This window comes from Poeciliopsis prolifica, unplaced genomic scaffold, assembly GCF_027474105.1.
Source record: "Poeciliopsis prolifica strain line A6 unplaced genomic scaffold, Auburn_PproV2 SCAFFOLD092, whole genome shotgun sequence".
NCBI classification, from domain to species: Eukaryota; Metazoa; Chordata; class Actinopteri; order Cyprinodontiformes; family Poeciliidae; genus Poeciliopsis; species Poeciliopsis prolifica.
Window position 1 is genome coordinate 451,408 of NW_026562467.1, and position 24,759 is coordinate 476,166.

The window sequence follows — 24,759 nt, forward strand, 5'->3', positions numbered from 1 at the left end:
GTTAGTTACATTCTTTAGTCGACGTTCTGCACAAACTCCATCCTGGACTGAACTGAGTTGATTTAGTTTTATTCCTTCAAAGAAACTGAAGATTTTTTCATCTTGTTGTTGAAATAATACAAAAATAAAAACCACCAGGAACTGGCATAAATTCATTGTTTCATTCATGTTCAGGAAATTCAGAAAATCATTTATTCAACATTTCTTATCAAATAATTTGCTGTCAAATTATGCAATGTACTGTTTCACCACAAGAGGGCACTAAAGTGTAGCTTTACAAGTTTCTGGTTTGCTGTTGTTCTTCCTGCTTCCCACTGAGTTTGTTATAATCAGTAGTTCTACGGCTCTAAACCGACTAAAAGCGTAAAGAACTCTGGATCTACAGCAGCTGGAGCCGATCCGTTTTATCCTGAAACTTCCCAACAGATTTCCTGAAATAAATACTGGAATTTGCCTCTCGTGCTTTCGGACCAACAGAGAAGAAAAACGCTGCAACTTCTGCACACGGATGTGCAACGTGACAGAAACCAGTTGATCATGATTCCTGAGTCGAGTTTGTTGAAAGCGGATGTTAACGGCGCCGTCTGCCTCTCTGTTGGCCGGAAAGCAGACCCATCAGAACCCGGCTCCTCCTGGAGTCCAGCAGCTCTCTGGGGGTAAAGCGACAGCTGCTGGTTGATCCACAGAAACCAAAAGGAAATGCAAAAGAAGGGCTTTAATGCTGCAGGGAGGCGGTTAGGAATCAGGAGAGAAAGCTCTGTGTGCGTTGGGGAACTGCTGCGAGTTGAAGTCTGGGTCTTCTCTGACCCGCTTCTTCACGTCTGCTTTCACCTGAGGGGGAGAGAAAAACATCACGACGCTCAGCAGCTCAGAGGCAACATGTTCAGAGTCAAACCATTTGACTTGAGTCAGATTTTGTTCATAAGGAGCAACACACAATCCACTCCCCAACATTCAGACTGCAGACAGAAAATCCCCCAAAATCCACCAAACCACACGTGAATTTAGAGTAAACAAACATGGCTGACAATTTAGAGGTAATGGCGACAGTCTGAGTCCTCAGCCATGAAAGACGTAGCAAAAGGAAAAGGTGTTGGGTGGAGGAGGAGGCGGTGAGGAGTGGCTCTGTACCATACGGAGCAGTTCTGGGTTTTTATTCACTTTGCTTACATTGTTTAGATGTTTCTGTTTATTTAGCTTCACCGGTTAATTTAACGTTTTTGCTGTTTTGATGTCATGTTTGCAGTCATGTGGTTAGAGTCGTGTCAGGCTGTGGATCACCGGCGACATTCATTTCAGTCCAACTCCTGTTTGTCTCGGTTCTGATCCTCCTCACATGAAATGCTGAACAAACATTGTTGCCACATATCAACTAAACAATCTGATCTGCAGCGGACTTTTGGTTGCCATGTCAGCTGTTTTTGGGATTCCCCTCCATGTTTACATCACCGCGTTTTCTGATTGGTTGTCGCTTTAGCAGGCTGTGCTCTCATTGGTCAACAGGGAACAACAACACACACTGCGATGTCGGGCCAAAACCGACCCACATGCTGAATATCCCTGATTTTATACTGGAGCGTCCAAGCAGCTCGCTCTACACACACACACACACACACACACACACACACACACACACACACACACACACACACAGTGGACTGAACACACACGCGGCAGGATGATGGCTGACGATGCTCTGATATTCAAGGCGTTCTAAGGTTGCTGAGCTATTGGCTGATTGGCTTTTCTTAAGTAAAACAATATCAAAGAATTATTGAAAATATGATTTTATAAAAGTTTAAGCTGACAAAATATTTTTGTGCATTTTGAACTGATTTAAAATTCCCAGGACTTCCCTACAGACTCTGCTGAGGAGAAGCAAACAGCGAAGAAGTTCTTTCACTTCCTGTTGAGTCCGTCCTGACCTGCTCTGAGTAAGCCTCCTTCACTTCCTGCGCCTCCAGGTCCGCCTGCAGCTGCTCCGGGGAGCTGATGGGCCGGACGCCGGCGCTCCTGGCCGCCTGGCCCACCGCGTCGGACAGGGAGAGCAGGCTGCCGCCGCCCTGGCCCGTCTGCACACAAACACACAGCGTGCTTTAAGGAGAACCGACACACGGCGGCCGACGGCTCCGGCCGGTCCCAGTACCTTCCTGCGTTTGGCCGGCATCCCGTGCAGGTAGGCGTCGGATAACGGCGGCTGAGCCTTCATCTTCCTCTGAGTCATCATGTCGCAGCGGATGATGGGAACCCACTCCTGCAAGACGTCATTACTGCCTTCAGTCGGCTCTGACTGGGAAACCAGTTCCTGAGTTCTAGCAAGTTTTATTTTTCAGTCAACAAATGAAACATCCAGTGAATCATTTGGACTTTTTCTCACTGAGCGTTGAGTTTAGGTGTTACTGAACAGCTTCATAAACAGATAAATGATCATCGGATTCTCAGTGGGATTCAACAGAACTAACAGTACCAGGTTCTGATTCAGACGGAGGAACAGCAGCATTGGACCACAAAGGAGAGGAAGAGTGATGAAGAGGACTGATCCTACCGGAGGGACGGCGCCCAGGTCTCCGCCTCCTCGCTGCCGCCCTCAGCTCCTGCCGCCGCCACGTCGCCCCCAACGGCGCGGCTCCCCCCGACGCTCCCAGGTCTCCAGGCAACGCTGGTCTCCTCGACGACGCAGCGGGGGTGTCGTGGGACACGGACATGGCTTCCTCGGCGGTGGTGGCAGCTGCGGGTGACAGAGTGTCTGCGATCTTGGGAGGAGGACAGAGACATGAGAGACGAGGCGTGAGAGACGAGGACGGCGTGCGGACGCAGAAACACGTCGGACTCACCGTGGCGCTCTGAGCCTCCTGCTCGCCGCCCGCTGAGCTCCGGTCCCTCTGTGAAAAAAACCATCACATCTATATTTATCAGCGCCTGAAGTAACATGAGACACAGCAGGGCAGATAAAAGGGCCAGCCGGAGCGTCATGTGAGGGGTCAAAGGTCAGGATACCTGTGTAGTAATGTAGTCTGGATCTGCTCCTGGGAGACGGGGATGCTCCAGAATCACCTGCAGCATCGTCATCATGCCGGTCATCCAGTTCACCAGGCTGGGGTTGATGTCACTCGACATGCGCCGCTGCCAAACAGCAGAAGAAGAAGAGCTTCCTGTTTAAAGCTCCTGGTTCCTCACCGCAGCAGGTCAGAGGTCAGCTTACCCTGGTTCAGGGTGTGGCGGTGAAAAACAAACAGACCTTTACATGGGCGCAGCATCAAGTTAAAGGTCAGCGACCTTTAACCTGTAACAACATGCAATCTGCTGGGTTTCCTCAGACACAAACTTTCTAAACCACTTTGAATAAATAATTGATCCTGCGCCGTTTGATACCAACAATAAATCAGAAGTTCATGTGTGACTGAATTAAAATGTGTTTTTTGTAAAGGTGACATTTGGTGAATTCCTGAGGCTGTATGAACATTGTAATATTGAACATTACAATGTTCAACAGAAACATCCAAAGTATTCACAGCCACTGAACGTTTCACATTTTCTTGTTGCAACAAAAGTCTTTGTGTCTTACTGAGATTTTTGAAAACACCTAAACTCACTGGCAAATGAAAAGTTATCATAACTCAAATCTGCAGAAGGCCATTTGTGGACTTTGATGGTGGGGAAGTGAAGGGCCTCCAGTAGCAGTCAGTCTTGCAACGAAACTGAAGAGCCCTCTGACTGAAGCCTGTGGCTGTATAACATTGTCATGAGCATCAAAACAAGCGACCGGCTTAATGTCCAGGCAGCAGAGCTCATATTCTACAGCAACATGTCCTGATGACTCCATCAGGTGTCGGCTAGCTCTGCTTATCCACCTCCTTTGCTTTTGCCGCTCCTCTTTGCATCTGTCTGGGTGTTTGTTAGACAAAGAGATGGTTTGAACTTCCTCCTTCTCTCTGCATCCACGAAGTCTCATTTTCATCTCCTCTGGGTTTGAGGAAAGAGTTCAGGTTTCATTTGAGCTTTAGATGAAAATGCTTTAGCTTTAGATGCTAACCAGCTGCTCTCAGTTGAAAAAACGATACCTTGTTGCCACAGTTACATATCATAAAACAAAAAGAGTAACAATCCTTCCAGGATGCAGCTGGAGGAGAAGCTACAAATACTTCAATCTGACAATGGAACTGTCTTCCATGTGTTAGAATGGCCTAGTCAAAGTCCAGTTGTCTAAAATATGTTCTTGCTAATTTTTTGGGCTTTTAGCAAATAGAGCAAATTCTCTGAACAAGAGAAGTTTAGTCTAATGAAGTCTGATTTAACTTTATGAAAATATCTGGTTTCAACTGTAAATAATGTTTTCCAAATTTAGGCCTTCAATCATTTGTTAGATTAGAATTTATTCCAAAACTGTGCAGTTTCAATATCAAGCACTTTTAAGGACTTTCTTCAGAAATCCAGAACTTTCCACACCTTGAAATTCAAACCTATTGAAGGATTTCAAGCACCTGTTGAACCCTGGACCCCTAAAAGCTGCAGCTGTATCTGCAGTGAAAGGAAGGGACTGAAACCTAAACTATCCAGTTCTTTATTCAAAAATCAAGTGTGATTTTTGATTCCTCCTCATGTTTATTCAATACACCCCATTAAAAACACAAACATGGTTCCTACTCACTATCCTGGGTTGATGACGTCCGTCAGCGCTCGCTGGTCTCCTCTCAGGCAGTGCAGGTTGAGGGCCAGACACTCAAACAGCGCCTGGTTGCACATCTGCAGCAGCCTGGGTCCAAACGTCTCATCTGGACCAGAATTATCCCAAAATTAATAAAGATCCAACATTAAACCACAGCTGATTCTGCCAAACTGCAGCCGAGCCAGCAGGGGGCGGTGTGAGGACAGGATTACCCGTGCAGCGCAGGATGTGAGTGGAGATCTGTGTCAGCTGCTGCCTGAAGAAAGACATGTTGGTCTGAGTGGCGTCCACGCCGTCCAGCACCGAGACAGAAGACTCCCTCTGCAGGAGAGGAGGATTTACTGCAGCTGCTTCCAGACGATTAACTGATGGTGGCGAACCGCCACAATAAAAGCTGCCACAGCTTCAGAATCAAGTTTGTTTTGTAATTTATCAAAAACTGATTGATTTATTGCTTATTCTGACAGGCCTATTAATATCTCATATTTTCACATATTTACCAATCAGAGTTAGAATGAATGTAAATATCCTGGCAGCCAAAACAGACAGAAATAACCAAGTTCTCTGTTAAATCACAATAATAGTTGTAATTTCAGTTGTAGAGCATGAATATAGTGAATAAATGATTGTTTTTAAACATTCAGTTTGAAATGGTGATAATTAAAACCATGTTGTTGTACAGTTGGGTCACTGGGGTCGTGTCACCCCCATCCCGCCCCGTTCCACCTGGAACCCTGAAATGAAAACATTTTCAGAACGGCAGAATAAAACTCACGAAGCTCTCAGTGATGTACTCCTCCAGATCATTGACCAGGCTCTCCGCAGCCGCCTGCAAAGAGAACACCAGAAGAAGAAACATGAGCCTCCAGGCATTTGATTGGACCGATCAGTGAGGATTCGGTGAGCGGTACGGACAGCGATGTTCTGGTCTGTGGGCTCTCTGCCGCTGAGGTAGTTCTGGGTGAAGAACTGGGCCAGCTGGGGCTGGATGCGGCTCAGCGGCTGGTGCTGGCCGTGCAGCAGCAGCACCAGGTCAGACATGGTGAACGTCTGGCACAGCAAAATCAGCAGCTCTCCGAAGAACCCTGGGAACCACAAACACAGAAAACGACTTTAAACCCCCCGCAGAGACACTCCACCGCCGGAGCCACAGCGATTAAATGGGGTTAATCTCATCATCCCTAAATGGATTCATCGTCAGTGGATGAACCGGAGGCGTTAGCTGCAGCGGGGAGCCGACCTGTGGGGTCCTCCTGGCCGTTGAACAGGTTGGTGGCCTGCGACAGCCGCTGCATGAACTGGGCGATGCTCTCGGTGTCGTTCTGGGCCTGGCCCAGCGAGCCCATCATGGTGCTCAGGACGCCGCGCATGATCCCCGTGAACAGCTCCGGGTTCACAGACTCTGCTGCGGCGGCCGCCGGGTTGGCGCCTGCGGTGGGGCCCGCAGTGGGAGGAAATGGGAGGGGAGAAGATGGGCTGAGAGGCCTGGAAGAAAACAAAGAGTCAGAACCGGTCCCGGAACGGCTCCAGCGGATCCGGGCAGCAGAAAGCCGCCCACCTGCTGCATGAACTCCGACATGCCCTGGATGAACGCCGGGACGCTGGAGGTGGTGACGGTAATAGACGGGGCCCCGGCCGTAGCGGTGCCCAGCCCGCCGGCGACGCCCAGCCCGCCCGGCGACGCCCAGCCCGCCGGCGACGCCCAGGAGAGAGCTGAGGAGCTGGCGCAGGTCCGGGGCCAAGTCATGGGGCTCGCCGCTGCTGCTCTCATTCTGGGCCGGCGCCGTGGGCGGCGGGCTCTGACCCGACGTGGAAAAAGAAAAGGAAGTGGAAGAGGAAGTCTGAGAGGAGGAAGAGGAAGAGGTGGAAGTGGGTGTAGAGGAAGAGACGGTTTGGCCTGCTGAAAATACAAACAAAGTTAATTTTCATTAGTTTATGATTATTTAAAGAGATTTAAATTTGAAGATGAAAAGCGTACCCATCTGGCCCGGCATCAGAAGCTGCCCAACCAGGCCGCTGATCATCTGGTTGAGGGCAGCCGGGTTTGAAAGCCTGCCGGGTGGAAACAGGTTAATGACAGGGCTCTGACTCAACCTCTTCAAACTTCTCCTGCACTTTAGAGATTTAAAGCAATTCAAATAAACTCAAAAACTGCTTCAACTGACTGCTTTTTGTATCATTTGTTACAGTTATTCAGAGTTTTGAAAGTATTCTGCCCTCTGCAGCAGGGATGAGGTCAACTGAAAATAACAACAGTTAATGTTGAAATCTCAAATGAAATTTCACACAACTGACTGAAAAACCACTAATTTAACAAATAAATTTCAACAAACAATTTCAATAATGTTAACATATAAAATGTATTTATATTTGGTCCTGATGACTCGATATAAATCATGGAGTCATCATGAATCATAAATACTCATTGATTGAAACAATCGGTGTAAATAAAATCCCAGCTCAATTTAATTCTAACTCACCTAAAGCAAGAGAAGTTTGGCCTGATTTATTTTCAGACAGTGAGAAAAAAACAGTGTGGAAAATATCTGGTTTTATCTGTAAGCGACGTTTTCCAATTTCAAAAGAAATGCAGCATTTTCCAAACAAATATAAGCATTCAGTGCCTGTAAGTTCCCACCTGTCCCGGCTGCTGGCCCGGCATGGCCGCCCTCACGTTGATGGTGGTTCCTCGGGTCCCGAAGGCCGGCGGGGGCATGCCGGCGGCGAAGGGGGGCCGGGAGAACACCACCCTGGCCTGGGGCTGTTGGAGTCCAGCCTGGGAGGGCGGAGGGGGCGCGGTGGGGGTGGTGGTGGGCGTGTTGGGCCCAGTGGTGGTGGCTGAGGAGGTGGGAGTGGAGCTGGGGGGAGTGGGCTGCGGCGGGACGGGCTGGCCGGTGGCTGCAGCGGTCGCAGCGCTGGTCGCCACAGCGGCTGCATACTGGCTGATCTGCTGCATGAGGTTCCGCATGAAGTCTGGCGGGAGGCCCCCTAGAGGGTGGAGGCCGGAATGACGACATTACAAAAATGGAGCAGAGTTACTTCTGCTGTAATTCAACATCTGATTTCTGAGTTACTGGAAACAGACTGATTATTTTAAAACATAGAATAAAACAAATAAAAATCCTGAAAATGAAAATCAGATCAACATTACCTGCTTGGCCAGGCATTTGCTGTGCACCTGCTGCAGCGTTTGCTCCAGGGCCTGCATGCGACAAGAAAACCCTTAAATAAAGTGAAAATAATCCATTTCTCTATGAAATCCTGGAGTTTCTCTGTGACTCGTTTCTGATGAGCAGACAGCTTCATCTGCAGCAGAGCAGCGACACACACACAGAGCTTCAATCAGTGGCGGGGAGGGGACAACACACCGTCCGCGTTCATCTGCATCATGACCACCGGGACTGCCTGGTGGCTGATCCTGATGACCCGGGAGCCACCCTGTCCCTGTCCAGCCTGCTGATTGGCCGTGGTAGTCTGTGAGGGGGAGGTCTGTCCCTGACCTGCCTGCTCCGGCTGGCCGCTGGGCTGGGTGGGCGGAGCTTGTCCCTCAGTGCTGTTGGCTGCAACAGTCACTGTGGCTCCCAGGTTCATCTGTGGAGAGAGGTCAGAGGTCAGCGGGGCTCGGGGCTGCCGACGGGGACGGGCGCGGCGCCGCCTACTTGCACTGGGATGTGATGGTGCACGGGTCCGGGGAGGCTGACGGGGCTGCTGTAGTGGGAGAACGGGCGGACCACGTGGAGGTGGCGGGGAACCGGGCTCATGAGGTTCAGCCGCAGGTCGCTCAGGGCAACCAGCGCGTTGCCCAGCAAACGCAGACACTCGCAGATCTGAACCAGAGTCCTCTGGTCGTCCTCTCTCTCCTGCAGCAAAAACACAGCAAACAAACATCAACACCGCAGCTGCTGCAGCCATTTTCAGCTCTGCTGTCCGACGCTTCGGAGGTCATCAGAAGATAAACATAAAACTTATCATAAATCACCTCAACATAAAATATTGACACATCTAGCTTACAAAATATGTTCAACTACTTAAGAAATGTCACTTTTACCTGAAATTAAACTTGTACTTTCTGAATAACCTTTATATGATGTCAGGGTTTAAATATGGCAGAAAAAATTTAGCGCGATGAATCGATTCTTGAAACTAATTTAGTATTTGATTAACTGGAGGATCCAGACAAAAAAAATGCCATTTACTTAAAGAACAACTCTGAGCAGTAATTAAGTTAAAACTGTACAGAAATATAAATATTTTGTATTTAAGATAAATCTGCTGAATCCAGAACTCCTGTTCTGTAAAAAATATTTAATATCCTAATAAGCATCTTTTACATTCAATTATTAATCAGCCAATGTAAGAAAGATTCCCCAGATCAGCCCTCCAGCGTTTTGATCCAGAATCTACAGAAAGGTTTCACACAAACAGAAAACTGTCAAACTACATTTTTATGAGATCTGATTATCATTAAAGATCAAAACATAAATAAAGTTCAGCTTGGACTGCTTATTAAGTGAAAAACATTCATGACTTGTGACCCAAACAAAATCATCTCAAGGGCCACAAATGTCCCCTGTGCCACACTTTGGACACCCCTGCTCTAAGGTTAATACATTAATATCTGCATGCTGTGAGAGACCAGAGTAACTTTGCCCCGTACTGTGTTGTTGTTGTATTCTGCGGCGGTGGCCGTCTCCAGGATGCTGTGCGCTCGCTGCATGAACGGCTGCAGTCGCTCCTCCACCCGCCGCAGCTCAGACAGCATCTCTGCCAGCTCCGCCGGGCTGGGGTGGCTGCAGCAGGGACAAAAAATAAACCCAGCAAGCACTTTAACATTCAGGATCTATGACAATCATCAGCTGTGTAAGGCTTTACTTCTGGAAGCATGACTGAATATTTTACTAAACTGGCTCCTGAGAAGCAAACCAGAGGAAATCCCTCCGTTCTGATCCGTTTGTGAGAATTTCCAGATTATCTGAACCTAATCTCCATGTTAGAGGTGAACAACCCATTCCCACCTCGGACCCGGCTGTGGGGTCGGTCCCTCAGACTGGGCGGAGGAGGACGGCGGCGGTGGGGGCGTAGTCGGGGGTGGAGAGGTGTCCATGGGCTGGGCGGAGGGGGACGGAGTGGAAGTGGTGGAGGAGGAGGAGGGAGGCGGGGGAGCAGCAGCAGCAGCAGCAGCAGCAGCAGCAGCAGCGGTTTCGGTTTGGGAGGATGAGTCAGTGGTTCGACCCTGAAACAGAAACCAGGCATGAATGAAGTTGCTCTTCCCACGACTTCCACAAATTAAGTGAATTCAGTATCAAATGTCTGCAGAGAAGCAAATCTTTCACCTTCTTTCCATTTGATGCTGATTTTCAGGGTCACGATTCGATTCAGAAACATTTTTTATGTAAAATTATATGACAAGGCAGTGTAAACAAACGTCAGAATTTAAGAGCATTTTAAAATTGATTTTTGAGCAGGAAAAGTTCTGGTTTGTGCGGCTATCAGTTTAAAAAGATTTCAGATGTTTCTGGAAGGTCAACCACCCAGATCAGGAATATTTGGAGTCAATCAACTGCTACAGATATTTTAGCTGCACAAAAGTAGCACAGCTGATCAATTGACATCACATTTACTTTGATTTTCTGGCTGGTTGACCTTTAATGACCTCTGTAAACATTTATTAATATCTTTAACCTGGTAGCTGCAAAAACAAAATACTTATTGCAAACAGTCAGGTGCTGCTCTGAACCACCGCTCACCTCCATCCTGTTGATGACGTCCTGGATGTCTCGCAGCAGGTTCTCGGCCAGCACCAGCCTCAGCCTGGGCTCGCTCTGGACCGGCTGGTCCATGTCGATGTGAACGTTCACCGAGCCGTTGCTCTGCAACAGCAGCAGCAGCTTCAGTCAGAGGGACGCTCCACAATAACAGGTTACAGGAAACTGAGCGGGTCGTGGCGCTTACCCCAGTGCTAGTTGTGACCCTGGCGTTCCGGGCGTTCTCCCCCATTCCCGACACCATCTGCTGCACCGTCATCTGCTTGAAAGGGGAAAAAACAAGAGCGTTGGGAACACTGGACAGCAAACCTGGAGCTGCTCAACTCATCAAACATTAAATATTAAAGGTTTTCCTGAAATTGAACATTACTGAGTTGAAATATAATCTAATTTTCCACGTCCTCCCTCCCAAAGTGATATTAAATGTTTTGTTTATTGCAAAATATATGATTTCTCAGCATCAACTTTTCAGAGCAGATGATGTTCAAATGAACAGAGTCGTTTCTTGTGCATTTATACCCAGTTGAACACATACCTTAATGATGTGTGATTGTTTGGGAGGAAGCAGAGAGGGGAAAATATTAGCAATAACAAAGATGAACAAAAAGGTTTGATAAAACATCTAAACGAAGAAATGAATCAGTAAAACAACATTTAATTCAAAAGAAGGGACCCAAATCTGATGAAGTTTGTTTTATTTTATAAGTAAAAGAAAAAGCTGTGGTTGATTTATTCAAACACATACTTAAAGCTATTAATCTATCTACCAATAAAATAGTAGTGAAATCTACAAGTATTAGTTGATTATTATATCTGTGAAATATGTTTCAGAAAATTCACAAATAAACTGGAAAAGTGAAGTTCTCCTATTTAATCAAGTTCAGCATCATTATATCCACTGAGGTTTTCCTTTTAGCCAAGTCATCAATAACAAGTCATCAATATTGATGAAACCTCTATGCACATTTTGAAGTATTGTATTAGAAACAGTTGGTGGAAACAGCAAAATCTACAACATTTCTACAATGAAAAAGAGTTGAATAATGAACATTTGTAGAATAAATCCTGATGTAGCAAATGCTGCCATCAACTGGAGCTCTGTGCCTTACCAGAGGCACCAAACCCAGAAAGGTCCAAACACTCAGAGCAGGTCTGTTTCTCTGAGATGTGCGATCAGTGCTAGTTATTATTTTAAGCTCTAATGTACCAAAATGTCTCATTTATCAGCAGTTTTGTTCAGTTGTTTAAATTAGGAAGGAAGCTCCTGGTGGAAACGCTCTTTGACCCACTGAAGGCTTTTCCTCACTTTCTCATGTCTGTTATTTAATCTGCAACAACAGAAATGTTGTTTGAACCTGTTGAAACTGAAAACTGAAGTGAGTCATGTTCCTTCTCGTTTGTCTGGAAATGGTAAACTCCTGACTATAAACCTTGTCTGTTTGTGACTCTGGTGGCTCCAGTGTTTCCTACCTGAGAGCTGCAGCTTCCCACCAAATCTTAATCTGCCTCATAATCTCGTCTTTTCCATTTCGCTTCTCTTGAAAATCTACCTAAAGCAACTTGGAACCACCGGATGAAGACGGGCCGCTGAGTGTGGCTGTTTTTTTCTCTGGCTGTGGTCTCCCAATGGAAAACCCCACTGCCCACTTGTTTAGATGTTGATGTGAAATTTCATTATCAGTTTCTATCTGCAGCTTTCCCACAAACAATCTGACATTAACGCCCACTTCACGCTGAGATCAGCACATTCTGCAGCATGGCAATCTATGTGGCAGACGTCAGTCTGTACACAGGAGGGCAGAACTAAGACTCATTTGTACTGAACTTAATTTTGTTAACTCATTTAAAGCAGTGTGTGTGTTAAAAACAAAGATTTTCCCACTGCATAAATGATTTGAAGAGCCATGACTGTTTCCTTTCTGATTTGTTGGTTTGTCAGGATGTGGAACTCTGGAGACATCTGGACTGTCTTCAACACGTTAATCTTGTTTTTAGATGTTGAAGCAAATGTAAGCACAGTGACTTAAAAACAGTCAATTATGAAGTCAGAGAATTTATCTGACCTTGTGAAGATAAACATGAACAGGAGGAATCCATCCTGCTCCAGACGCAGACTAACCTGGATCTGCTGGGGGTCCATGATGTTGACGGGCAGGTTGAAGGTTCCTAGCATAACGTAGCTGTTAGCGTTGCGGTCGTGCGGCACTTGGGACGTTCCCTGGGAGGATGAGGATGGGCCGCTGTCCGCTGAGGTTCCTGCAGACCCCGGACCGCCCTGGGAGGGTGGAGGCGGGGCCCGTTCCACCAGGTGGATCACCTTTCCACCCACGTCTGGGAAAAAAATCAAATAAAAAAATACCTCAGCTTAAATACAGAAAGGAAGAAATCTGTTACAAAGCAACTAAATATCCTGATTAATTTATTAGAGTTTCTCTAAAAACACAACAGAACACAAAAAAGACTCCAAATTTTTCCTGACTCACTGTAGTCTGCGAGCGTCCGTTCATCCTGCAGCACTCTGCCCTGGTAGATGAGCCTTTGTTTGTCCACTGGAATACCCACTGAAGGGGCGATGTGCTCCTTAAACTCCCTCACTGTCAGCTACAAACAGTGGGACACAAACAAATGAATTACGGCTGACAGGAAACAGAAATGTGGAGCAGAAACCGAGTTTCTACCTGAGAACCAACAGTGTAGGTTCTGCTCTGGGAGTCTAGTGTTTTCACCGTCACTTCTATGTCTGAACTTTGTTCCTCCATGATATTCCTGTAGAAAACATGGGAAGAAAATACATTCCTGGAACATCAAAGTCAATAATAATGCTGATATTTCTGAAAGAACAGGTGTTAAATCTCCAGGTGTTTTATTAGACGCCATGTTGGATGGAGGCCATGAAGAACCAGTTCAGGGAAAAAAGTGATTCAACATAGAACTATTGCGCCAATATGTCTTCATTTAAATGTTGCTGTGTGCAACATTCTCATTGCAAAGGACACACTGGAATGAAAAAACTACATGGCAATATAACCACGACTGTTATGAACTTGCATTTTACATGCAAATGTAATATATAGCCAGGTGAACCGAGTCTCACACTCAGTGATAATGATGTTGTCCAAATGCCAAAGAGTGATGAGAAACAATAAGGAGATATTCATATAGCAACTGATATAATTTATAAATATCAAGATTTTCAAACATCATGCAGCCCAGACTATAAAAATAACTCTTACAAGCAGACAAAAATATCCTGTAACAGAAGAGTTCACAGGTAGGATCAGTGCAGGTTAATTGTCAACAAGCCTGCAAGAGGGTGGCATAACTTAAGCTGCTGTTCATCGATATTTATTCCCAATAAATATCGATGATTAGAAAAACATCTGAATGTCAGTTTATTCCAATATCCTGCAGCCTCAATACAACCCAATAAAGTCACTAACTATGACTAAATTATAAAAGAAAAATCATGACTAACAGACTAACATTAGTTTGGTATTAAACATCATCCAGTCCCTGATTAACTCAACGCTCCATCAGGAGAGTCCAGTTCATTACATCTGAAATTAAAACATTTGTGAGATTAACAACCAATAATTTCAACATAGCACATGCACAAGCTGCCTGAAATACATTTCAAATGTACAGGTTAATACTGTCCTCTTGTGAACAACTTGGGCTGCGAGTTTAGGAACAAACCAGAAAATGCTGCAAAGCATCATAAACTGATCCTCTTCTTGGTTATGTAGTCTACAGAAAAACAAGTGGTTTAGCTCTTTTCCATTTGATGCCATGTCTTGGTTTCCTACTGCACATAGTTTCTCATACCTACCACTCAGGCGACTCTGTCCCATCCTGACACATTCAGATACTGAATACTAACTGGCCTCAAATTTATGCAGCTTCAAACACACAAACATATTTTTATTACATAGATACTTAAAACATCCAAGAAAGTCTTCAAACCTATGATTGTTTTTATTAGCCAACAACAGAAGCACAGAGAATAATCCTCTTCAGTTGCTGACACTCGACTGTGGATACTCAGTCATTATCGTTGTCATGATATTCAAATCCCTCTGCATGGAAATTCAGCAGCAAAGCCGTTCTTTAAAATATCTCTTCGTATTGCTCACTCTGAGGTGAAACTAAAGCATACTTGATAGATCCTCAAGCAAAAAATGAAGTTGATTGTTGAATGTTATAAAAGTTTGTAAGTAAAAAAAGTTTTGTTGTCAGAGTTAAACAAACTTGACAAAATCATAAGCTGGTGCTGCACAATCACAACATGACACAGCATGTTTGAATAATTTCTCTTGTAAATAAAGATAAACATGTTTTATTGTTACATTCCTACTTCCCCTTTAACACAGCAGAACATCATCATTGAATATATGAGTCATGAGTCTTGATGTGAATAAACCACATTTTCATAAACTTCTTCATATTTTCTATTATAACAACCTCCATCACTCTCATCTTAAGCCCAACATTCAGCTGCGGGGGTCCATTCGGCTGACATAAGCTCTAAAATGTGAATGCTATATTAACACTGCAATTTCATTTACTGTGAGCTGAAAAACAGAAAGTAACAGACATGGAACTGATGGAGGCTCCAGGTCATGTTATGGAAACAAATTACATAATCATTCTGCGTTGCCTAATTAAACTGTGTGTTGTTGTGTGCACAATTAACTGTAGAAGTCAATATCCATGTGATTAGGTTTGATAAAACATAAATAATAATTGAAAGCTTTAATTCTTAGGAGGTTTTGAGGGAAACGATGTGCTTTAGCAGCGGGTCTCTCCCACAGCTTTAGCGCTGGTTACAACACCGACATCCTGCTGCTACACGAAATCAGTAAAATGTTTCCTGTTAACTTTTACTCTAAAACATACCACAGTCAGAAATAACTCCAGTCTTGCGTTTAGTTGTTGGTTGTAAACAGCTAAGGCTTAACAAAGACCGTCCAGCTGGTTTATAAGCTAACTGAGGGACGGCTATGCTAAGCTAATGAGAAGCAGCTATACGTCACAACGAACAGAGACAGTAAACGTTCATCTCCACGGATGTTACGCTCTTACCTATTAACCACTCTACCTTGTCACTATATCCGGTGATATCTGGTTGTTTTCACCGGAGAACGAACCGCTTCCGGGGGTCGCAGCTCCGGTGTTTGCTTGAAGCTAAGAAGCTAACAAGGAAGTGACGTAAGGGGGCAATCGGAAGTGTTCTACGAGAGAAGAAAAGATGGCGAACTTGGTGCAGGCGACGAGCCAGAAGCATTTTGAGGAGTTTCTCGCCAAGGCTGGAAAATGCCTCACCGTGGTTCACTTCCAGGCTGCATGGGCCCCCCAGTGCGGCCAAATGAACGAAGTAATGGCGGAGCTGGCCAAAGAACACACCGGCACCACGTTCGTGAAGCTGGAAGCGGAGGCGGTCCCGGAGGTGTCGGAGAAGTATGAGATTTCCTCGGTGCCCACTGTCCTGTTTTTCAAGGCCGGGGAGAAGGTGGACCGGCTGGACGGGGCTCACGCTGCGGAGCTCACCAAGAAGGTCCAGCGGCTGGCGGTGAGCGGGAGCCCGGCCGGAGCTGCGGAGGCGCCCGACCTGAACGAGCGGCTGAAGAAGCTCATCAACGCGGGGCCCTGCATGCTGTTCATGAAGGGCTCCCCGCAGGAGCCCCGCTGCGGTTTCAGCCGGCAGATCGTGGGGCTCCTGAAGGAGCATAACATCCAGTTCAGCAGCTTCGACATCCTGTCCGACGAGGAGGTCCGACAGGGTCTGAAGACCTTCTCCAACTGGCCCACCTACCCTCAGCTGTATGTGAACGGGGAGCTGGTGGGAGGCCTGGACATCGTGAAGGAGCTGGCCGAGTCCGGGGAGCTGGAGAACACCTGCCCGAAGGCCGTCAGCCTGGAGCAGCGCCTGAAGTCCGCCATCAACCAGAGCCCGGTCATGCTGTTCATGAAGGGCAACAAGGAGGCGGCCAAATGCGGCTTCAGCCGGCAGATCCTGGAGATCTTGAACGGAACCGGGGTGGATTATGACACCTTTGACATCCTGCAGGATGAGGAGGTCCGGCAGGGGCTGAAGACCTACTCTAACTGGCCCACGTACCCGCAGCTGTACGTGAAGGGCGAGCTGGTCGGAGGTCTGGACATAGTCAAGGAGCTGAAGGAAAGTGGGGAGCTGGTGTCGGTTCTGAAGGGGGAGTCTTAGGTGGATGTCCTCCACCGTCCTCCACCCTTCAGACAGGGAACAAGAAGCTTCTGCAAGGGCCACAAACAGCAGCTCCACAGGGGCCTCCACAGGGGCCTGGAGAGCAAAGGTCAACAAGAACTTTCAGATCGTAGCAGTTTGGTAGATTCTCATGCAAACACTGGAGACTCTTGAAAAAACATCTTTCAAATGTTTAAAAAGAAGGAATATATGTGGGATAATGTCTTAACATCCTGTAATTTGGCCCCTCACATCTGATTCTGATAAAAGCTTCTTTTGGTTTGAACTTTAAGGTTTTTCAGGTTCTTCAGATTGTTCCTCTTTCATGTTTTCCTCGGAAATGTTTCATAAACGGCTTTTCAGCTGTTTCTTTCAACTCCTGAGACTAACGCAGGTCCATTTTCTTCCTTGATGAAAACAATTATTAAATGAATTAAATGAACATGAAGATGTTTGCTTCTGTTGTGTCTAAAGGTTACTGAACATTAATAAATGAGTCGTCCTATTTTCCTCTTGAATAAATCCCGGGTAGTTGCATCATAAATCCCGTTTAACTAACGGACATGATGCTATTCAAGCTGCAGCAGAACAACCTGACTGCACAGATTAAACTGAATATCCTCAGAATATGAACATATTTCTGCAGTGTTATGGATCTGTGACCTGATGAGATAAGATGCTGCGATGCCTTGTCACATAGACATAAATATTAAGTTTAGATTGTTTTGATTTATTTGATTTACACCAATAAATAAGAAGTGAACACTGGAGGAGCTCAGGACATTCAGAGAAGCACCTGAAGGTTTTATCAAACCTGTTTAATATCTGAAATAAACCTTTGAACTAAAACCTTTGAGTATCATAAATGTGATATGAAGCCACATAAACACCAGCTGTTAGTCTATGGTCTTTCATCCAGTTGCTGATGGGATGATTGTTTGGCTATAGGAGCCGTTGAACAGGTGTACCTAATAAAATGGCTGTTCTGGATACAGAAGAAATTGCAAGAAAATTAATGTGCACTGAATAGATCTGCATATTAATATTATATTAATACTTAGATGATAGCCTTTCTTCTTCTATTTATTCAGGTAACTAATATCCAGGTGGCATAAACTTTTTTTTGTTAAACTTGCAGGCCAAAAAAAGAAAATACACATTTTTAAGAAACTAAAATCACAGAAAAATATTGTTTTGGGATTTTTTTTTGGTAACAAAAACTAAGCTTGAAATATTTAAATGAAACAAATATATTTTTAAATTAGGAAAGGGATGTGTCCATCAAAACTTCAAAAAAGTTTAATGTTTTCATTATTTAAAGAAAGAAATCCAGTTTTCTAAATCTCCTTGGCTTGATAAAGATCAGCAATAAAAACATGAATGAAATCACCGTTGATTTAAAAACACTTTCTGTGTTTGCCGATGTTTTAATAAAGTGCTTAAAGCTGATCTGGGTCCATCAAACTCCACTGGATGGATGTGATTCTATTTAGCATTAATTACAGAGAAATCTAGAAACTTGGTTATTAAAATGCTTTTGTTGTGCCAAACATTTTTAAAATAATTTGTGGATAATTATTTTCTCTCTGATGGGCCACATTTGCATCATTAAGGCGGCCGTTAGTGGCCCCAGGGCCACACTTTGGACCCCCCCGATCTGAGGAGAGTCTTCTGCTAAAATTTCTCATCATCAAACTTTAATGCTTGAGAATCAGCCAGGAAATGGCCTGGCTGACCCTGCAGGTAAAACTGTTTGGCGCCCCCTTGTAGAAGCAGGAATTATTACAGTAACTCATCCTGTCGTCCATCTCCTGCATTTCCCTTCTTGTTTAACAGTTTCCAGTGATCTGATGCAGATAAATTTAATTATTCAACCATATTTGTCATTATTGTTTACTTGGTAGAGCAGTCTAACCCTAATAAGGTTATTACATTCATAATGTAAGCAATAAGCACTGAATTTATTTTGGATTAACCTAAAAGTGATTCAGCACAACAATAACATTTTAAATTGGCATGGAGATATGGAAACCAGGTGTTAATAAAACAAAAATCTATTTTTTGAATTTCCAGCGCATGGACTGACCTTTTGTATGTCAAGATTTCCCCGGAGGGTTTTTATTGTTTCACATGTAAATCAGTTCACAGCTCCTGGAAATGACGACTCTGTGACCAAAGCTGTGACTGAAACAACCAAAATGAGGAGATTTTCTACTGTTGGCTTTAAAATACTTTCAAGACCAAAGAGCAGAAATATTTAGATTTTACTCTTTTTTTCAACTGAAGAGGAATAAATGGTTAGCTCACGTCTAAGAGGAAATAAGTCAAACTGACCAGAAAACCAAAAGGCCACCAGAACCAGAACCAGAACTCATGCATTCCTCACCCTGGCTGGGAAAATGGCTGCTCCTTCAGCCCATGCTCTGCTGCTGAGGGAGCATGCAGCTACATGTTGGTTAAAGTGATCCTTTTAGGCAACATTGTGTAATTACAAGGTAATTAAATCCTCACTGACCCAAAGCAGTGAAGCACCAGAAGGTTTGCAGGATGACATGCCAGAGTGGAGGATGTGGCCGACGTCATGCAAACCTCCAGGTGTTCCTGCCGCATGTCCTGCTGCTGTCTGCTGACGTTCACTCACCATCCTGACAGAAGCTCCAGTAACCTCCAGATGCTACTCATCATTTAGCATCTCATTTACGTTCACACGCCTCGTACAAAACGGTTTCAGGATTTACTTATTTAAAAATAAACATTTATTTAAAAGTAAATAAATCCACATGAAACACCCTTCAGTTATTCTGATCCATATTTCATTTTCATGATATATATATATATATATATATATATATATATATATATATATATATATATATATATATATATATATATATATATATATATATATATATATATATTATTATTGAAATATTATAAATATTTATTTTTTTTAAATGATATATTATTAGAGAAATTAATAACTGTAATCTGCTGCTCTTAAAAATATTTATTTTTAAATGAATATTTAAAAATATTGATATATAAATATTTCTAACAATGTAAAAATATTAAAATCAATATTTTTAAAATATTGATTTCAATATTTTAAATAAATATTTAAATAAATAAGTATTTATCAAATAATTATTTAAATATTTATTTAAGTAAATATTTAGATAAATATGTATTTAAATATTTATTTAATATTCATGTGAATATTAAATATATATTTAAATGAGTGAATTTAATTCACTAGTTAGTGAATTAGTTAGTTGTTTTTTCTAAAAATGGCCTCTGCTCCCTGCAGGCTCAGGCTGCAGCACAGTCAATGATTCTGGTTCTGTTTTCCTTTAAACCGTCTCTGACACTGAAGCTGAGCTTCAAGCAAGACTTTCTTTATGATCTGCTTCTTTTTTGATGAGATTTTGACATCACCACATCCTCCCACACAGAGCTGATTCACTCAGGAAGTTTGTTTTTAAAGTGGCTTTTCAACAGTTCATCTCTTTGAAAAATGAAAGTTTGATTTACTTTATACTATTATCATCTAAAAACCACATTTGTTTGCATCAAAGGATGCTGAAACCTCAAGCTCAGCCCCAGATGATTGTCGCTAACGGCAGCCCCGCTGCAGAACAGTAGCTAATAATTCACCCACACCCACTCTGTTTAATTTAGCAACATTGCATAAAGTCAGACGTGTCCTTGGAGTTCACTGACATTTGTACATTCTGATTTAATTTGCAGTCATGTTCAGTGAAGTTTGGCTATATTTGTTGTATTTTCATGCTTTTGTTCAGCAGATTTTTGCTCCCTGCAAGTATCGTGAGCTGCTGGCTGTGAACTCACTCGACCTGCACCAGGTGAGACTCAAAATGTTTGCTTTCTGTCAGTAAAACAGTAAATGAAGGAACGTTAACCGTCCTTCATGTGGTTTACTGGTGTTTTACTGAGATGCGTTGCCTCAGAAGGGAACTTTCCACCTCCTCCTCTGTTCTTTCCACAAGTGGTCTTTGCTGCAAGTCGTGGGCTTCTATCTTTAATAATCTTCTTCTCGTGTTTACTGCTTCCTCCCCCCACGACCGACCATCTCTCTCCCTGTGTGTGTGTTTCAGTATGCGGGGAAATGGTTCTTCAAGGCGGCCGTCAGTCCCAGGGACTCAGACATCAGCAAGTTCAGGATGTTTGACAACATCGTCTTCACCATAGAGGACAGGTCCAACACCACGCTGGTCCTGACTGGAAACATGCGGATGTAAGAAGTCAAACAGCCCTGCTACACACACACACACACACACACACACACACACACACACACACACACACACACACCACACACACACACACACACACACACACACACACACACACACATGCTCACACATAAAAGACGGAATCATTGGATGCAGAAAACTAAAGCATGTAGCAGCTGACAGTTTCAGAATGACAACAACCTCTTTCACACATTTCTATGAATATCAGCTCTATATTTATAAGTGTGTGTCATGCCAAAAGTATTCCTTCATGTGCTTTCACACACACACACACACACACACACACACACACACACACACACACACACACACACACACACACACACACACACACGTGATGTCCTTGGTGATTCAACACACTGATTTGGTACCAGCTCGTCCGTTTCCGCTGCAGCAGCTCCGGTTGTTCTGGAAGGATTTCCACAAAGCTTGATAGAGTTGATGGGAGTTTTTGATCACATTTGTGAGGTCAGACACTGATGTTGGATGAGGCTCACCATTCTAATTTGTCCCATAGGAGTTCTGTCAGGTTGAGGTCAGCCCAGTCCATTTCTTCTGCTCCAGACTTTCCTGTTCATGGCTGATAATTTGTACATTAGTGAGAGGTCATGTTAGCAAAGCTGGAGGCCATTTTCATTTCTCCACACTCGATGCTCTGCATTGCTCTTGTTGACGTAACCAGCAGCTCGTACATATGATGTCCTTCAGCCAATCTGAAGGACATATGAAGTTCTGCAACTGATAACTCTGCAGAATGCTCAGACCTCTGACCTCTGACCTCACTCTGTGACTAAATGTGTACCAATGCTTGCATTTTAATATTCTTCATTCATTTAATCACATGCAAACATTCAATAAACATTTTATTTTCTAATTTTAATAACTGTTCATGTCGTCGTTGCCTGGTCATTTGTAGCACAGGATGAATCTGCAGCTGAAAAATCCTTCCAACTTCAACAAGCCCAGAGCTTTCTGATTGGCTCTGATCAATTCAATTGATCAGTTTCTGGATTAACCTGGATTATGCATTTTTATCCAGGAGGAGCTAAAATGCATATTGATCGGACATTTAATTGTGTATTCCAGCTCTTTTGATTCTGACATTCATGATCTTCTGCCAGATGGTTGAACTCAAACCCTTTCCAGACCCGTTTAACTTCCAGTTTTTGCTCACAGTTTGTCTTTGGACGTTGAACCCAAACATACGAGACGTTGGTCTAAAATACCAAGATAAGCTTCAATGTTTGTCAAGCTGCTTTTTACTGAAGGTTTATTAGCCTTTTGTTTTTAAAAACTGGAGCTAACAGCACCTATAAAAATCATCAGCAGAGGACGCGTTGCTGTTCAGAAGTTTAAAAAGGGAACTAAACTTTTATGCTTGGAAATTCACGTCACAGCTTGACTGAACCCAGAGTTATGCAAGGCAAATAAACCAGCATCGTTTGCAGCATAGGTAGAAAAGGGAATGTGAAAGTAGAAAAAGTGAAAATGATTTTATTTGAAAAATTAAACTATTACTTCTCTCTTGTATTTCTCACTAGGTCAGTTTTGGTTTTATTTTTCATGTTTGCAGGGGAGAGGCGTGCATAAAGCAGAACTGGACGTATCATGTGCAGCCGGGGAGGGATGACCTGCTGCTGGAAGGTCAGTGCAGCTTTAACCAGCGTTGACAAGAGAGGAGAAACGGATCAGGATGGTTAAAGGGATGGTGGTGTGTTTATGTCTGAAAAAAGGAGAAAGAATAAAGAAGAAAACACCTGACATCAAGATGTGATTCTCTAGAACTATAATGTGAGCTGCTGGGGAAATCCCGGCGCTGGTTTTGGTTTTCAAGCCTGCAGAAATATGATATTCTTAGGAATGTGTTCAGCATGCCACTGTGCACCAAACATTAGAACCACTTTCTCATCACATGGAGTTCCCCAGGGTACTGTTTTGGGTTGCTTTTTTTATTATCATTCAAACTCATCTTTCTTCACTCTAATCAAAATATTTAGGAACTCTGTTCTCTCCAATTTCCCCACTACAGATAATAAACTCAGATAGTAGCATAAACTGCCATCTGCTTTCTGCTGCTTCAAATTTGTCAAAGATCTCATTTATTTACAGTCCAGGTCTAATAAACCACTTTGCACCTTTTTAAAAATATTTTTGCTCCAGAATAAGACTTGAACAGTTGTTGAATGGTTGCACAGCAGCAGAAACGTTTCCTGCAATGAAGACAGCGAGGAGGAATATGACTGCAGAGAATCCTCTGGACTTGATAAAGTGAAATACAAAAACAGGCAAAGAACCATTTACAATCAGTAATTCAGAATACTTCCAGGATCAATGAAGAGACTCTAAATACCTGAAACAATCTGTGCACCATCTGGTTTAAATGAAGCAGAAATGGAGTTTCTTTTACATCTGATCTGTGTTTTACTGGTGTGTGTCGGTTCTAATCCAGGAGGCAGCAGCGCCGTAATCTGCTGTGGAGCGGCATGTGGGCCAACTGCAGCGACTGCATCGTTTTCCAGGAACTAGAGCCGCCTCTGAAAGAGACCGACTCGGAGGATTCACTCAACAGATTCCTGCTATACAGTAACTCACCCGACATCAAGTCACATTCAGCCTTTTATCAAACAAAAACCTCTAAAACTGCAAATACTTCTTATTTCTTCTTCTTTTTTCTTTTTTTTTTTTTACATTTGTTATATTTATATTCTGCTGGTCAAAATATTGACCAGCAGAATAACCCTAACTAAATTATATACAGTTTAGTTAGTTGTAGGGATGCAATTCATCTACTTGTGATTAATTGTTCATTAGATGAAAATTAATCCAATAATTAAACAACAATGTTCACTTTGACCTTCCTGTAGTGTTCTAGTTTGGGCACCATCCAGAAGAGGGCGCCACTGGTCATCTTTAAGCAAATCAGTAGATACATAAACAAAGATGGCAGGAGAGAGAAACGGTCTGGAGGGGGATGAAAAATCACTTTATTTGGTTCTGTTTTGAAATCTAAACACTCAACAAACTCCTTAAGTTTCATAAAACATAATTTTGAAAAAAATCCAGCATCCAGCCTAAAGAGGCCAGAGAAAACTCAGATTTTTAAGAAAACATCCAATAATTTAACTAATTGAACTAATCATTCATTAAATGAAATGTCAGTCAAGTTTAAAAAATCAATCAAGTTTAGATTAAGTCAGTAATCAATAACTTGCATCTCTAGTGAGTTACTTAGATTTTCTTTTTTTCCGTGGTTTGACCTGAAGGTCGGCAGCAGGATGTCGACTCGGAGATGTTGACGACGTTTGTCAGGAACTCGGCTTGCAATGGCCTGACGGCGAGCGTCACACTACCTCATGAGAAAGGTTTCTCATCAGCAATGCACGTTTATGCTGTTTTCTTTAACATTTATTCTAACAGTTTCATGTTTTTCCAGAGTTTTGCATCTAGACATGCGAGTGGAGGTAGGCGCGGCTTCTACCAGCTGCAGAGTCGCTTCCCGCTCAGTGAAGTCACAGCTTTTCTCTCATTTCTTACAGGATGCTTTGGGAGATCTTGGATCTTTTTGCCTCTCCTGTGCTACACTAAAGTGAACCAGGAGGCCTCAGAAAGTAGCGATAATTTTGTTAAACACAGCAAAGCCAAACCCATCCATAGGTTTCATTTTCAGAGCTGCAGCTGCTGAGGCGGGAAGACCCGGCAGAATCCACCATCAAAACCCTGGAAATCCCAGCAGTCAGAAATACCTGATCACCTGCACAGGAAGGAGCAGTTTGTCTTCTCATCTGACTTTATTCTTTTGAGATTATCAGAGTGGCATTAATGTGATGCTCTGAC

The 24,759-nt window shown here is 43.7% G+C and overlaps 2 protein-coding genes, 1 long non-coding RNA gene and 1 pseudogene across 3 annotated transcripts; 3 read left to right on the plus strand and 1 right to left on the minus strand.

Moving 5' to 3' along the window:
* Positions 1 to 178: 178 nt before the first annotated feature.
* On the minus strand, positions 179 to 19,379 carry LOC129353510 (large proline-rich protein BAG6-like; annotated as a pseudogene).
* LOC129353508 (glutaredoxin 3-like) lies at positions 15,655 to 17,445 on the plus strand. The gene has a single exon (XM_055022857.1). It carries the CDS (start codon positions 15,680 to 15,682, stop codon positions 16,649 to 16,651), a length of 972 nt encoding a protein of 323 aa, XP_054878832.1. The 5' UTR covers positions 15,655 to 15,679; the 3' UTR covers positions 16,652 to 17,445.
* Positions 19,380 to 20,346: 967 nt separating the features above from the next.
* LOC129353535 (apolipoprotein M-like) lies at positions 20,347 to 22,595 on the plus strand. Its single transcript, XM_055022888.1, has 3 exons — positions 20,347 to 20,514; positions 20,767 to 20,906; positions 22,499 to 22,595. Exons 1-3 carry the CDS (start codon positions 20,401 to 20,403, stop codon positions 22,593 to 22,595), a joined length of 351 nt encoding a protein of 116 aa, XP_054878863.1. The 5' UTR covers positions 20,347 to 20,400.
* A 786-nt stretch (positions 22,596 to 23,381) lies between these two features.
* On the plus strand, positions 23,382 to 24,759 carry LOC129353565 (uncharacterized). The gene is made up of 4 exons (XR_008605033.1): positions 23,382 to 23,508; positions 24,189 to 24,287; positions 24,359 to 24,386; positions 24,462 to 24,759. It is a non-coding gene; the product is annotated as an uncharacterized LOC129353565 (long non-coding RNA).

Excerpts from the sequence above, each read along its gene's own strand:
- LOC129353535 (XM_055022888.1), top strand. The coding sequence starts at position 20,401 with ATGTTCAGTGAAGTTTGGCTATATTTGTTGTATTTTCATGCTTTTGTT. Across the intron at positions 20,515-20,766 it reads ACTCACTCGACCTGCACCAG|TATGCGGGGAAATGGTTCTT; the intron begins GTGAGACTCAAA and ends TGTGTGTTTCAG. Across the intron at positions 20,907-22,498 it reads CTGACTGGAAACATGCGGAT|GGGAGAGGCGTGCATAAAGC; the intron begins GTAAGAAGTCAA and ends TCATGTTTGCAG.
- LOC129353508 (XM_055022857.1), top strand. The coding sequence starts at position 15,680 with ATGGCGAACTTGGTGCAGGCGACGAGCCAGAAGCATTTTGAGGAGTTT.